Source organism: Oppia nitens, unplaced genomic scaffold (assembly GCF_028296485.1).
Source record: "Oppia nitens isolate AA-2021 unplaced genomic scaffold, nextdenovo-longstitch-racon4-pilon3 scaffold4_pilon_pilon_pilon, whole genome shotgun sequence".
In the NCBI taxonomy this organism is placed as follows: Eukaryota; Metazoa; Arthropoda; class Arachnida; order Sarcoptiformes; family Oppiidae; genus Oppia; species Oppia nitens.
The window spans coordinates 1,087,279-1,104,419 of NW_026533232.1; the positions used below are offsets into that span (position 1 = coordinate 1,087,279).

Genomic DNA, 17,141 nt, shown 5'->3' on the forward strand with positions numbered 1-17,141 from the left:
TATAACCCTTTTATATATATATTTTCATTGTTTTATTAATTTATTTGTTATCTAAATTTTCAGTTATTTATAGCATATCTATAATATTATATGATTCATATATTGAATAAAACAAAAACAAAAAGTCAAAACAACTTAAGCTAAATGTACACATTATACAGTATTATGTAAACATAATATATTAGATATGAATAAATTGTTTTTCTGATAGCATTTATATATATATTAATTATCTATATATTTTTAATTAAACTATTAAATTAACGCAATTATTATGTATTATTGAAAGTTTGTAAAAATTGAAAAAAATTTAGTTATAACATATTGATAGATTTTATTAAATAACATAGGATCTAAAATCATATTTGTTTTAAATTATTAAGTTGTATTAGTTATTAAGTTTGAAAATAAAATTAATTGTTTTTTTACATTTTCTTAATAAAAATATGTTATCAATTTGTAATACTGTTATGCATTATTATTTATTATAATCTAAAGTAAAATTGATAAATATATATTTTTACTAATAAATGAATATTAAAAAATAATAAATATTTAAATAAATATTTTTGTAGTTTTTAGTAAATATTTTATTGAATATTTTCAATTTTTAAATAAATATATATTGATGCACTAATAATAGCATAATATTTAAGCACCTGTCGTTTTTTATAATTAAAAATTACTTGATAAAAAAAATTAAATATATATATATATTAAATATATTATTATTAAAAAACTATTTATAAAAAGTTTCTATACTATTATTAAATAATAATTTAGTTTATTAAAATCACAATTTTATTTAATACACCAGTATACAATATATAATATAACTTTAGATATATATAATTTATCACTTAATTAAATAACTAGTTTTTTGTGTGTTTGTTTATTTTATTTATCTAAATAATTGAGCTAGCTTATAATCTTAATAAAACAGACAATTTTTTTTAATAAAAAAGTTTATTTACAATTATTATTATTATTATGTGTAAATTATTACATTATGTATAACTACAGTATAATGCTATTGTAATAACTTTTTATTTAGCAAAATCAATCAATGGCTGAGTTGTGTAACAATCTATGAATATAATATATTTATAATATTGTGATTATATATGTTTGCACATAAAAACAATATTATGTATTTAATACACAATAAAATAGGGATTAGTATTAAATTGTTGTATTTTTTAATAAGTTATTTATTGTACTAGTTTTGTATGTGTTAAGCAGTAGTACTGTATCTTATTTTAATGGCAAAAAAATTGCTTGACCAGTTTTTAAAATTTTATGATATATAAACATATTTACAAATATTATGCAATAGACAAATGAAAATATATGTATAGGAATAAATAATTAAAAAAATAATAATAATTTTCAAAAATATATTTCAAAAATTATTTACAAATTAATACAACAAAGTTTCAATTATTTAATTATATTAATTTTTAAATATAAAAAAAATATCAATTAAAAAATTGGATTTTTTTGTTTATTTCTACTTTATATATATATATATATAAATCTATAATGTTTAATAATACTGTACTAATATATATATATATTGTTAATTTATTTTTATATTATTATTCAAAATTATTACATAAGCAAATTTTTGTTACAGTTATTTCTGTTATGTGTTATACAGTTATGTATAAGTAAGGTAAGTGGAGCACTGAGGATAGGTATGCAAACTAATTGCGAAAAAAAATAATAGTTATACAACAATCTTATAGTTGTTACATATTTTTTTATGGCCACTTCAATGATATATCTATTTTTTTTTTAATTTTATGTGTCACACAATTTTTTTTCTACTAAACAACTTTCACTTATTTTAAACATTTAATTATTTTTTTGTATTTTTTTGTGGAAAATCTAAATATTTTAGTTTAAATAACATAAATGTATTAAATTTTTTTTGCTAAATTATTGAATAAATATTTAAAAATAAGTTATTTTTTTCTCTCTCTCTCTCTCTCAATAAATTGATTTTGTTTTGTTTTTATTAATAGTGATAAAAATTATGAATAAAATCTTTATTTTATTACTAATTATATTCATTAATACTACTACTACTACTACAGTGTTGGTAGTCGGGCACCAAAATGCCAGTACCGTTAATGTTGTATCCAATGCACTGTTAGGTCATCAGTCGCCGTTGTCGCCGCCGCCACGACGACAGCCTAGAAGTATCGGTTTTATTACTAGACTGGCGGCTAATATACAGAAAAATATAGGCCAGACTGTGTCGGCTGTTACAGATGCCCATCATATGCTAAAACAATTGCCTACCGATGCCGATAAACTTAGTTTGGCCAACAATACAGAGCTAACCGTCCAGTTTGCCGACGCTAGCAAACAGTTATTATCGTTGATTGATTCGGATCATACCGTTCCCCAGACACTATACCAGCGCATACTGACACTGTTTCGGCCATTGGAGGACAAGAGAGTAATGTTTATACAGAAAGCTAGTGATGACCTGTTGGCCAAATGTCTAGAGTTATACAATGTATTGAACAGTAATTCAACTGTTATTAAACAACGATTGAACGAAACATTGGCCAAAGTGTTGGTCGCGGCTCAGGCCGTCCGCGAGTCTAGAAAATCGATAGTCAATCACAATACTACCGAACTGATAGCAATCGTACAGCCACTGCAGTCGTTGGCCAATCGGGGCATACCGTCGGCCATTACAACCCTATTTAATATGTCATATATAGTGATGAGGACTGGGCTGGGCGTCCGACATAATGTTGCCACTATTATCGAGTCACTGGAAAGAGATCAGTTGGCCGTCAGAAACGATTGGCAAACATATCGGCTGTCGGACAACGAACTGAGCGCTCAGTTACAGTCAGCCAACGGAACACTTCAGCACCTGATCTCGGGATATGTTTCTGACCTGAAACGTGTCGACGATATTATCAATCAGTTTAGTCTCTATTATCCATTAATCAACAGTTTGTTCAAAAATTTAAAGTGAAAAAAACATTTATTAAATGATATTTATTATTATTATGCAATTAATTATAAAAACATTAAACTGTATACAAATAAATTTTTTGCAGATTATTATTTTGACATATTATGACACATGTTATGAAAATAAATTAATTATTATATTTAAGTAAAGTAATTAAATTGAAATAAAAAAAATTACAATATTATTGTCAGATAACGCAAATATTTTTTTAAAAGTTAAAAACAATTAATTATTAAAATTTATAATTAATACATAACACAATTTTTGTGCATTAATTTATTTAAACTAACTATATCTATAATTATAATTTTTTTAATAATAAAATGATTAATTATTTTATACTTTTGAGATTTAAATAATATTTTATTTGAGTTAAAAGTAATATATTATAATTTTAATAATATAATATAACAGTAAAAAAAAAGTATAAATAGCTGGATATTTCACTTTTAGATTATGTATTAACTTGAAATACAAATTGTATTAATATAGTAATAAAGTTTAAATAATATTTATTGTTTAGAAAAATATTAAAACAAAAATTATTTATAATGAATAAAATTTTTATTTTATTAGTTATTGTATGCATCAGTTGTACTGCAGTGTCGGGTCAGTACCTATTGGTTGGTGCCATTAATGCCATATCCAATGCACTGTTGGGTTTGTCACGACCGGCCAGAAGTATCGGGTTTCTCAATGGATTTGCTGCTGATATACGAGGAAAGGTAGACAATGCTGTGTCGACAGTTAGCAATGATGTCCATCAGATGTTGTCACAATTGCATTCCGGTGTCGATAAAGTCAAAAATGGTTTCTATAGTTCGGCCAACTATACTGAACTAACCACACAATTTGCCAGTGCATCTAATCAACTAAATTCATTGGTCGACTCTAATAATACCGTTCCCCTATCACTATACGCCCAAATTTTGTCATTGTTTCGTCCGTTAGAAGACAAGAGAGCCGGATTTGTAGAGCAGGCAAGTGATGATCTGTTGGCTAAAAGTCAAAATTTATACAATTTATTGAATGGTAACTCCAATGATATCAAACAACAACTGAATGAAACTCTGGGCAAAGTGTTGGCATCGGCTCAGGCTATCAGGGATTCAAGAAAACAAGGACTCAATCACAATAAGGCTGAACTATTAGGTGCTGTACAACCACTACAAGCGTTGGCCAAACGAGGAAATCCATCAGCCATTGCAACACTATTTGATATGTCATATCTTGTGGTTAAAACAGGTTTGAATGTACGACATAATGTTGCCGCCATTAAAGAGTCGCTGGAAAGGGATCAGTCGGCCGTTCAAAGAGATCAACAAACTTATGGGTCTGATAGTGAACTGAACGCACAGTTACAGTCAGCCAACGAAGCACTTCAGCAACAGATCACGGGATACGAGTCTGACCTGAAAGGTGTCGAAGATATACTCAATCAGTTTGGTCTCTATCACCCATTGATTGACATTTTGTCGGCAATTAAATTGTAAACAAATTTTGTTTATTTGACAAGTAGTTATTCATAAGTAAATAATGAAAATATAATATCAATGTTTTATAATATTGAAATTATTAAATAAATTGCATTATAAAATATTATTTGTATTACATGTTATTTTTAAATAAAAATATTTAATTAATTATCTAGCTATTTTAATCTACTCATTTAACTTTTTTTAATAACATTTTTCTAGAGTTAATTGATTCCAGTATTTTAAAAATTAGTAAAATTACTATAACTGTTTGTAACCTATAATTATTTAAATTAAATAATTTTTTTTAGATTAGTTATTAGATTATAGAAAATTATGAAAATATTAAATATATTAATTTATTTATATTTTGTTTGTAACTTTCATAATAAATATAACCATAAAATTGTTTAAACAAATATATATATTGTTATCAATAGTTAGATTGATTTAAATTGATACCAAACTGCTGGATATCATTGTGGGCAAAGATGTTCAATATGGGCGCCAACTCCTGAATCCATGGCTCCCGTATGAGTGGTACGGATTCGAGTAATACAGTGTCGATGTTCTGTAAATACTGGAGACAATGTGGACGACGATTGCGTAATAATAGTTGTTGTGGTTTTTGTGGATCAATCGGTTCGTCGAAAAGTTTGACCAATCGTCGCCATATGGATCGGCTAACCCGACGGAAAGTGTTGGTAAATGCGGCCATAAAACCGACTCCGACAGCCAAATGTAGCCGAATTAGAGTAGTTGTATTGAGTGTGTGCTGCGATTGTCTCAATAATCGCATCTCATATATCCATTGCATTAACATTTTATTGTAATACTGTCGATACTGATGTTTGATCAACTGTTTGGTCTCTTCAACTGTTCCGGCAATACGCTGACACTCGTCATCGTAGATAATACTGTCGGCCAGTAAACTGTCTAATTTAGCCCACACTGTATCGATCGTACGAAACATTGGTACCCAACCGGGTTTGCACAATGAAAACTGACGGTTGGCCTGATAAATGGCTACCGATTGCAGAGAATGCATTGAAGTGAAAAACTCGATAACAATACAAACAATTGCAAAGCACTGAGCTTTTACTAAATAGTAGACTAAATAGTCTAAGACGTCGACACTGTACTCGTAAGTGGCTGTCAGTTCAATAATGGCCGGAAGCAGATGGTTGTCAAATATTTGTCGGCCACTTTGTCGGACATTGTCGATGCTGTCAGCTATCCAATTGATTAGACGGACAAATTTGATCCGTCCATCTCCCTGATAGATCCACCAGTGATACAATTTGTTGTATTCTTGGATCACTGATTCTTGAACTTGGTCGATGGTCAACTGCGGATTGGTTTCATGATCCGGTTTTGGCCAATAATTACCGTAAAATGCATCAAAATTAGTGTCCAATTGGATGACATCCAGTGTGAACAGTTGATTATGATAAACATCTCGGTAATTGTGCTCAAGATAGTCGATATCATATAATTTTTCATATCCCAGACACGGTTCGACTCTTTCATTGGGAAGATTGTGATCATTAAATTCCTCAATGACATAGATTGCCCGGTTCTGCCACTCATATGCCATGTGATACACGCGTAACATATAGACAACCATAAGCTGGTGTTGCATGTGTTGGATGCCGTTAGCCATCAACTGTTGACCAGATAACTGATAGGTAGGATAAACAGGCGGTACACTTATCATTTTATTAGTAAATAGTTGATCCAAATATCTGCACTGTTGTATACCAATCATAGCTTCAATTTCACTTTCGGTTTTTATGGGAACCAATGATTCAGTCATACCATTAAACAGATAAACCGAGTAAAATGTGTTCAACAGTGGCGACAGTTGTGCGGAAACCATCAGCGGATTTCTATCGGGTCCGTCTTGTTTTAATACCATTGCCCGATAAGTCCATACCTTCTCTTCATTAGGTGTTTTAGGCAAACGTTTAGTGTATTTGAAATCTTCGCCAAACAACCAATCGTTTCCCATTATCTGTTGCTGATTGATACGTACGCCGCCGAGAGACAGATATTTGTAACAATGATTTCTTACAATTTGGTTAAACTCTTTGCGCCACCGTTTGCGCTGTGTTTGTATATCAATATAGTCGTCCATTTCGCCGACCAGACCATGTATTTCGGTGAACGCCTATCCCAATTGACAGAACGTATCCACACATTCGCGAGTAAAATGATTGTCATACAGATGATGAACCTGTGCCACCCAATCGGCTTCAAAGCGTAGTATATTGTAGGCCAATCCCAACATATCTTTTGGTTGAGGTATTGCAAAACGATACAAATTTTTATTCAATTTATTGCTTATTAATAACAATGAGTACTGTTTCTTGTAATCGATTGCATTGTTCAGCAATCGATAGACGGGTGTCGGCGGCAATTGGTCTGTCTGTGCCAGTCGTTGGCCTCTTAGTGTTGTACAAAATGCCGACACCATTACATACATTTCGGGAATGTGGGTCTTGTTATCTAAATAGAGCTGTTTGTGACACAATAACAGAAACCGATAGATAGGACTGTAGTAGAAAAATGCTGTCCAATTGCACCACCGATCGCACAGACATACACTGTCGATGGCTATATTGTGACTGAGATAAACAGTTTGCAAATCCCAGACCTCAACAGTGGTTGTCGACCAGAACGCACCGTCTGAGTTGGGATCGACTAATGACCTATTGATAATTGTGTCAAATTTTTGTCTATCATCCCGGTGCTCAGGTATGAACGGTAGACCTAATAACTGTAGATAAGTGCGCCAATCGTTTAACAATTTGTTTATCATTTCGTACAGTGTTTGTATATGAAAAAAATATATGAACTCATCGATAGCTCCCTGTTCTTCAATAAAGCAATTCACTTCAATCTCTACAAACAGTTCTACATCGTTGCTAAATTGTATCCAATCTCGGAAACCATAGGCCGATATATGTCTGAAATGTATGTTAATTGCACCGAATTGAATGTCTGGCGTCCGTACAGTTAGCTGTATTCCTCGCGTGTCATCTAATCGACGCTCAACATAGCTTTGGTAGGTATGATTGGTTTTGAACGCTGGGATGTCCTGTTCCTCACTGTACGGGTTCAACAATACTGTGTCTGTTTTCTGATTTGTTTCACTATAGTTTTCCACTATCTCTACCTCTATATATGGTATGGGCGCCGGTGTACGCAATCTAAGTATCGATATCTTTGTTACGTACCCTTCCGACTCCAGATGGCCAGTAATAGTGGCGTCAATGTTGGCCAGTGACGGGTCATCGATATCTATGTCGTACAACTGGCCCATATAGAAACGATATTCAGTGTATTTTTCAATGTAACGATCGGGTGCTATCTGGTCGTAGCCGGCAAACGACATCCGAAACACTTTCAATGACCGCACATATAATATCCATCTTATGTTTGGATCTAATGGTCCGACACTTAAATTTTTACCAACGGCTAGTTGTAACAGTCGATTGCTGGCCACTGTAGTGATCACTTCGTTGGGATTACCAAACAGTGGTATTTGTCCCGGTGTTGCCATTATTACTACTATTAGTTGTTATGATTTGATGATTACGTATTATTGATTGTTAAATATTAATATTATACTACAAATATTACCGTTTAATTAAATAATTGGCATTACTTACCTTAGAGGGCTTCGTTTTTTATATTGTTTTTAAAGTGTAATATAAAAGCATTAAACTTATCTTTATAGTTAGGTTAGTTTGGGGGTGAGTGGGGTAGGGTGTGGGAGGTTAGGAAGTGGTGGTGGGGTGGATGGGGTTAGATAGTAGTGTGTTAAGTAGGGGTGGTGTGGAGACAAATTATGATTTTTATATATATTTTTTATTTCTAATGTGAATACAATCGAGTGATTTCACGTGCAAATAGTATTATTAATACATTTAATACAGTGTTGTAATGCACGCGCAAACAATATAAAAAACGAAGCCCTCTAAGGTAAGCGTTGCCAAATAATTTTCAAAAAAAACAGATTTCAGTAATAAATGCTATTCATATCGCGAGAAAATAATTTAAATAATTGTTTAAACATTTTTTTGTTATTGTTTTTAATCATTTAATTGCAAACAAATTATTATTAATAGAGAGAAATATTATTAGATATAATTATTACTAATAGAGAAATATACAGATATAATAATAATAATTTAATTGATATTAACTTTACAGTAAATTCAAAATATTTAAAATGATTGTATTTTGATTTTTTATTATACATTGAAGTTTAAAGTTATGTTTTTTATTTATAATCATATTTATATTACATTTTTTTATTTATTACTAAATACAGTTTATCCACTTTATAATTGTTAGCTTAATTTAAAACTTGAATAATTCAGAAAAAAAATAAATAAAAACACTTATAGTTAAAAATTCATTAGTGATTTATAATAATAAAGTAATAAAATTATTAATAATTTTTTTATTTTAATAAATTTAGATTTTGTTTAGTTACAACTAACAAATAAATATTAGTAACAAAAAAAACTTATTTTAGCCTAAATAAAATACTGATAATAATAATTTGATATCTATTGCAATTAATATTTAAATACAAAAATTAATTAACTTTGAATTTTTTGTAAAAATCTTAAGCTAACAAAAATTTAAATAAAAAACAAAAATCAAATATCAATTATTTCCACCAATTATTTGCAAAATATGAATAAATATCTGAATGATATCAACGTATAGACAGACCACTGCATAGACATACTCTTCGGGACTCATTTCGTATTTTTTGCCGCCGATAATCAATTGTGTATCGTATAGTAGAAACTGTTAGTCCAACAAAAAAAATAAATATTTTTTTAATAAATTTCATTAACAAAAAAAAAATTATATTGGTTATAAAGTTATACAGTATATATACTATACTATATATATATATATATATATATATATATGTATATAATATTTGTGATAATATTTGACATACCAGTGAAAATACTACCGATCCAACTACACCAAGGACTATCTCCCAGGGACGGTAGTCTACCTCAAGTAATATGACAATCATAAATATGACAATCGACATTATGCAATAGATTATAGCCAACATACATAACAAAAGTCCACAATTTGTTATATCAAACTATTTAAAAAATATATCAATATATATATATATATAATATGGTATTTGTATTAGAAAATAATGTTTGTATTTTAGTTATTATTATTATTATTATTATTCATAAATCAAACATTTATGACCATTTGAATACATTACCCACGGAGTGGTGGCCAATAGTGTGACCACCAGTACGACAACAGTCGTTAGGATGAAAGCCGTAACAATTGACTGACCGATATATTGACAGCAAAAAATGCCAACTACTATACTCATAGCTATAGTCTGATAAATAAAATTTAAAACACAATATATAAATTAAATCTATGATTTGAAACAAACATAAAATAAACACAATTTTGTGTTTGACTTTTGTTTTCAAAAATTAATTTTGTTTTTTAAAAAAAAACTAACAAATATTATCAAAAGTATATAATTGATTGGTACTGATCTTCGAGCAGATACTGATAGACAGAAAACATATTGAATAACACATACGACGAGTCCTCTGAAATAAAAACAATTCAAAAAAAAATTAATTAAAAATTTTGAAAACAAATCATATTTTTTTTAAAGAAAATATTTGTTTTTTTTGTTGCTTTGATATTAAATTGATATCAAATTATGATAATATTTAATTGCTTACGACATGATACTGAAAAACAATACAATTGCTAAACCATTGTTGTCATTGATATCCTTTAAGTGTTTGATATTTATCCTATCTTTGAGACTATTTTGAGATAATTTATTTGATTGATAAAACAATTTATTATATAATTATACAAATAATTTATTGGATTTGATTTTTTTTGTTGATATTTAAAAAATAATAATAATAATCAATAATGACTTACAATATATACATAAGAGACACACAAACAGTTGTAGCAATTATTATACAACTCAACAGTCCGTAGACTTTTCTGATGAAACCGTTTCTAACGTCGACATCAGTGAAGACACCACTGGGTGCCGTAACAAATGAATAGTTGGCCTCAATATCGATGTCTCGTTTATTATCGGTCATCACTAACTGATCCGATGTTTTGGCCAAACTTGCCGACGACAACGATACTGGCGGCGACCGGTCTACAGATGTTATTGGTTTTTCAATAATCAATGTCTCATTCGTATTGTTGTTGTTTAGTTGTCTGACATTATGTGTCGACCATAACATATCTGGTGTTACATAAGCTCTGAATGAATTACTTTTAGCATCCATGTCCTTAACAATTACAGTTTAATTTAGTAGATATTTAATCAAAATTGACTTAAAATTTTTTTTTAAAAAAAAGTAATACAATTAATTATTTTATTAATATCTCGAGAACATAATTATTATAACTTTAATTTTTATAATTAATTAATTGGTAATAAATTTCAATTTGCGTTCAACAATAATAACAAAAATAGACAATAAAAATATCAATTATCTTCTTATTGATATTTTTTTAATATAATAAACAAAATAAAAATTTTGGAGTACTATATCATTTATTTTTTATAATATATAATTTAATATAATTTAATATATGATTACTTTGCTTAACTTTATATTTATTGATTAAAAAATTTATAATTATGCATAATATATATATACATTTAATTTCATTATATATAATAATCTATAATATATTTAAAAATCATTAATAACACTAATAATTAGGAAATATGTGGTACAAAATTTACAAATATATTCATATGATATATAGTTATTGACGACAAATAAGTCGCCGCAATAAATGCCAATTTGTCGATCACTTAACCATTCATTGAGTTTCATCAAAATTAATCTGTTTTTCAGTGATAACCGACCGCCAGATCGGACCACAAATCCATGTAATAGTGGCCGCAATTTATGGACTTTCGAGTTGATTGTGGCGCACATGTAGTTCAATATGACTATCATTAACAATACATTAACTAAAACAAATATACTAAATATTTTCAAAATTATTAATGATTGCTTATTATGAGATAAATATAGTAACAAATCACACACTGGAGTCACAAACAAATACACAACAAATATATTGTATTTAAACAAATAGTTTATTTTGTTAATTATATTGCATACCACCCGGTGCTCGGCTAACTGTTTCTGAAACATTTCTAGGTTTAACAAAACTGTTGAAAATACAAGTTTTTTATTTATCTCATTTAATTTTAGCATTATATAAACCAATGTAGCATAAAATAGTGCAAATATGGCCATTGGTATAGCAAATGTATAACTAAATGTAATGATTATTATAATTGAACAAAACATGACATTATAAATATGAAAACCTGGGATACCTGTCCACAATGCATAGATCATTGAACCAATAAATAGTGATGAAACTAGTACTGTAGCCAATTTATAAACATGATTCAATATGTAATAGGCTACAAAATTTATCCGGATACTAAATTTACGATAATTACCATCATTTAATCTAAATTTACCATGATGATGATTGCTTTTAATATCATTTAGTATTGTTAGGCTATATAGACTATGATGTTGTTCGTGATAGACTATAATCGCCATTAATGTCAACGATAGAAATGTAGACAATGAATGAATAGTGGACAGTATGTTCGGATGACCGATCAATAGAGTAGCATTGGCTGTCCATTGGTGAACAGTTAGATTATATGGATGGATAGCATCCAATGTAAATCTTGCAAACGCAACCATCAATATGACTAAAATCAGTCGTCTGATAAGCTCATTCCTATTGTTAGACAACTGTCCACTAAAATCAATGCAATAGTCGTCAAAATTGTCATAATTGATAATACATTTTTTACAACAAAATTGTTCAATTATTTTCAAACCATTATTAGCATCCAGATAAAATGCTTTTAAACTGTTTTTAACTTTACTTAATTTAGCATGATAAATTTTATAGAAAATCATTTTTGTTAAATAATGTAAAATTAAGTATTAAGTAGTATACAAATACAATATACAGTTAAGTTAATAAACTAATATATAAAATAATAATAAATAGAGTATAGTATTAATATTATTAGTATTTCAATATTTATTTTCAATTTGCGTCATATATAGTAATTTATTATATATCTAATATAACAATTAATTGATATAAAATTTATATTTATAATTATTTAATATAAAAATAAACATTTAATATATTAATATTTTTAGAAATAAATAATCAAATTGCGTTTTATTAAATTATTAATTATAAAACAGTATTATATTTTGAAATAATATTAATTATATAGTTTGAAAATTTTATTATTATGTATTTAATATTAACACGAGTTTAAAATTATTGGATATAATAAGTTAGGATATATTGAACGAAAAAATAATTAGATACTATAATAATATATATACTGTACTAATAAATGCTTATATTTGTAATTTACTGAAAATATTATTCTATATAATTAATATATATTATATTTTTGAATAAAATATTTTATAAAAAAATGTTATATTAAGTAAATTAAAATATTAATATAGTTAAATAATTAATTAGATATTTTTATTTAAAAATAACATGTAATACAAATAATATTTTATAATGCAATTTATTCAATAATTTCAATATTATAAAACATTGATATTATATTTTCATTATTTACTTATTAATAACTAATTGTCTTATAAACGAAATTTGATTACAATTTAATTGCTGACAAAATGTCAATCAATGGGTGATAGAGACCAAACTGATTGAGTATATCTTCGACACCTTTCAGATCAGATTCGTATCCCGTGATCTGTTGCTGAAGTGCTTCGTTGGCTGACTGTAACTGTGCGCTCAGTTCACTATCAGACCCATAAGTTTGTTGATCTCTTTGAACGGCCGACTGATCCCTTTCCAGTGACTCTTTAATGGCGGCAACATTATGTCGTACATTCAAACCTGTTTTAACCACAAGATATGACATATCAAATAGTGTTGCAATGGCTGATGGATTTCCTCGTTTGGCCAACACTTGTAGTGGTTGTACAGCACCTAATAGTTCAGCCTTATTGTGATTGAGTCCCTGTTTTCTTGAATCTCTGATAGCCTGAGCCGATGCCAACACTTTGCCCAGAGTTTCATTCAGTTGTTGTTTGATATCATTGGAGTTACCATTCAATAAATTGTATAAATTTTGACTTTTAGCCAACAGATCATCACTTGCTTGTTGTACAAACCCGGCTCTCTTGTCTTCTAACGGGCGAAACAATGACAAAATTTGGGCGTATAGTGATAGGGGAACGGTATTATTAGAGTCGACCAATGAATTTAGTTGATTAGATGCACTGGCAAATTGTGTGGTTAGTTCAGTATAGTTGGCCGAACTATAGAAACCATTTTTGACTTTATCGACACCGGAATGCAATTGTGACAACATCTGATGGACATCATTGCTAACTGTCGACACAGCATTGTCTACCTTTCCTCGTATATCAGCAGCAAATCCATTGAGAAACCCGATACTTCTGGCCGGTCGTGACAAACCCAACAGTGCATTGGATATGGCATTAATAGCACCAACCAATAGGTACTGACCCGACACTGCAGTGCAACTGATGGATACAATAACTAATAAAATACAAAATTTATTCATTATAAATAATTTTTGTTTTAATATTTTTCTAAACAATAAATATTATTTAAACTTTATTACTATATTAATACAATTTGTATTTCAAGTTAATACATAATCTAAAAGTGAAATATCCAGCTATTTATACTTTTTTTACTGTTATATTATTTTATATTAATAAAAATATTTTTTTAAAATTATAATATATTACTTTTAACTCAAATAAAATATTATTTAAATCTCAAAAGTATAAAATAATTAATCATTTTATTATTAAAATAAATTATAACATAGTTATAGATATATTTAGTTTAAATAAATTAATGCACAAAAATTTATTAATTAATAGACAAATAATAAATAAAAAAAATTGTATTATGTATTAATTATAATAATTAATTGTTTTAAACTTTAAAAAAAATATTTTCGTTATCTGACAATAATATTGTAATTATTTTTTATTTCAATTTAATTACTTTACGTAAATATAATAATTAATTAATTTTCATAACATGTGTCATAATATGTCAAAATAATAATCTGCTAAAAAAATTTATTTGTATACAGTTTAATGTTTTTATAATTAATTGCATAATAATAATAAATATTATTTAAAAAAAATGTATTTTTTCAATTTAATTTGTGGATAAACTGTTGATTAATGGATAATAGAGTCGTAATGGCCGACGGTATTCCCCGATTGGCCAACGACTGCAGTGGCTGTACAATTGCTACCTGTAAAAGCCGACACAGTCTGGCCTATATTTTTCTGTATATTTACCGCCAATCTAGCAATAAAACCGATACTTTTAGGCTGTCGTCGTGTCGGCGGCGACAACGGCGGCTGATGACCTAACAGTGCATTGAATACAACATTAACAGTACCGACAATTGGGTGCCCGACTAACAACACTGTAATAGTATTAGTATTAATGCATATAATTAGTAATAAAATAGAGATTTTATTCATAATTTTTATCACTATTAATAAAAACAAAAACAAAATCAATTTATTGAGACAGAAAAAAATTATAACTTTTTTAAAAATATGTATTCAATAATTTAGCAAAAATTTTTTTTTTAAATTCATTTATGTTATTTAGACTAAAATATTTAGATTATCCACAAAAAAATACCACAACAAAAATAATTAAATGTTTAAAATAAGTGAAAGTTGTTGTGACACATAAAATAAAAAAAAATAGATATATCATTGAAGTGGCCATAAAAAATATGTAACAACTATTTATTTTATTCATAATTTTAACACTATTAATAAAAACAGTTTGAAAAAGTTTTATTTACTGAAATCTAAACGAGCCTTTTTCAGTCTGTCTGTCTGTCTGTATGTAACATTTTTTTGCGAATTTTGAACTTCTGACTTAAGATTCTGTTAGAGGACTACTAATAATGATTTGAAAATTTGCATCAAAAATGATCTATCTCTTCGTAAACATAGAGAAAATGGCGGCCAAAGATTATGTAAAATTAGGTAAAATTTTTTAAGTATAGATTTGAATAAAGCATCAAAAATAAACATGAGAAATGTGCGTTAAGATGTTGATATTTTTTCGGAACTAAATCAAATGGCGGCCAAAGTAAAAAATATATGTAAAAATTTTAACTTTAAGAATTTTATGGAGCATCAAAAATAAGATATAATAGATCAAAATATTATTTTTTCAAAAATGCCGGCAAAAGTATTATCTTAGCTGTTTATTTTGTCATACTGAATCATTTGATACCCTACTTGATTAAAGTTGAGTTTATTATGTCATACCGAGTCATTTGATACCCTACATGACTAAAGTTTGAGTATATGACTAAAAACAACAAACAATTAATTTTCGAAGATTTTATGCCGTCAAAGTTTTTTTTATTAATGCTTTTTAGCATTCTTTACTTTTTTAATATGTTTTCAATAATTTAGCAAAAAAATTAATACATTTATGTTATTTAGATTGAAATATTTAGATTATTCACAAAAAAAATTGTAAAAATAAGTGTTTAGCAGAAAAAATTGTGTGATACATAAAATTAAAAAAAATAGAAATATCATTGAAGTGGCCATAAAAATATGTAACAACTATAAGATTGTGGTGTATTACTACCGTTTTACTAACAGGATTCTGGCCCCCAATCGCCACTTCATCTGCAACTGTAATGTGTGTGTCACAGCTATGTTGTGTTGCATAGTAATAATGTAATAGTAAATATTCAAACTTTATTTATTTACTATTATTTACTGCTTAATAATATCCAATACTGTAGTTTTGCTCATTAATTAAAACAATCAATCACTTTGTATAAATTAATGTATTTAATTAAGTATTAAATAGGTTTATTCCGTTAGAAAAAAATGTAGTAATATCGGTGGACACTCAATATATGGTGGCAGCGGTGGGATTGTATGCAAATCGCTTTGATTAAAACAATTGATAAATTTTGTCAAGGGAATGACTTATTTATTAAAGTTGTAATATTGAGTCCCGCCGTAATTAATGGTTGGTTTCTGTCCGAAATCCGGGACTTGGTCGTCCGCAAGTCACGATTTTTTCCATGTCGCTGACAAACCTAAACTGTTTTAAATTTTAAAAATTTAAATCGCAAATCAATTAAAATTCATCTATCTTTAAGATATGGGATTTTTACGACTCGAAGATTTAACAGTTACTATACGTAACTTAGAGGAAGCGGCTAATAATGTTGAGATGTCGGTACTTACCACACTTATCACAATTCATTTGTGAAATTAAATTTAAAATATTATTATAAATTACTATAAATAACAAAATTATTATAATTAAAAATATAATTAAAAATATAATTAAAAATATAATTAAATAATAATTAAAAAATTTTAACATTTTATAATCAATTGATTATTTAAATTTTTTAATTTAAAGCATTTAATCCAGATTACATTAAGTATTATAACTATAGGACTATACTGTAAATTAATCATAATTAAGTAAAAATCAAT

General features: G+C 27.7%; 1 protein-coding gene across 1 annotated transcript; it reads right to left on the reverse strand.

The window, feature by feature from the left end:
• Positions 1–8,484: 8,484 nt before the first annotated feature.
• Positions 8,485–10,860, reverse strand: LOC128959829 (protein lifeguard 3-like). The gene is made up of 7 exons (XM_054305845.1): positions 10,453–10,860; positions 10,242–10,328; positions 10,010–10,103; positions 9,755–9,880; positions 9,464–9,619; positions 9,171–9,303; positions 8,485–8,513 (listed from the first exon to the last, which is right to left on the reverse strand). The coding sequence occupies exons 1-7, from the start codon at positions 10,818–10,820 to the stop codon at positions 8,485–8,487; spliced, it is 993 nt and encodes a 330-aa protein (XP_054161820.1). The 5' UTR covers positions 10,821–10,860.
• Positions 10,861–17,141: the final 6,281 nt, after the last annotated feature.

Bases quoted from the DNA above. Each gene is read 5' to 3' on its own strand.
- LOC128959829 (XM_054305845.1), bottom strand. From the start codon at position 10,820: ATGGATGCTAAAAGTAATTCATTCAGAGCTTATGTAACACCAGATATG. The intron at 10,104-10,241 runs GTAAGCAATTAA...TTTTTATTTCAG, and splicing joins TTGTTTTTCAGTATCATGTC to AGGACTCGTCGTATGTGTTA. The intron at 9,881-10,009 runs GTTAGTTTTTTT...TTTATTTATCAG, and splicing joins ATATACTTTTGATAATATTT to ACTATAGCTATGAGTATAGT.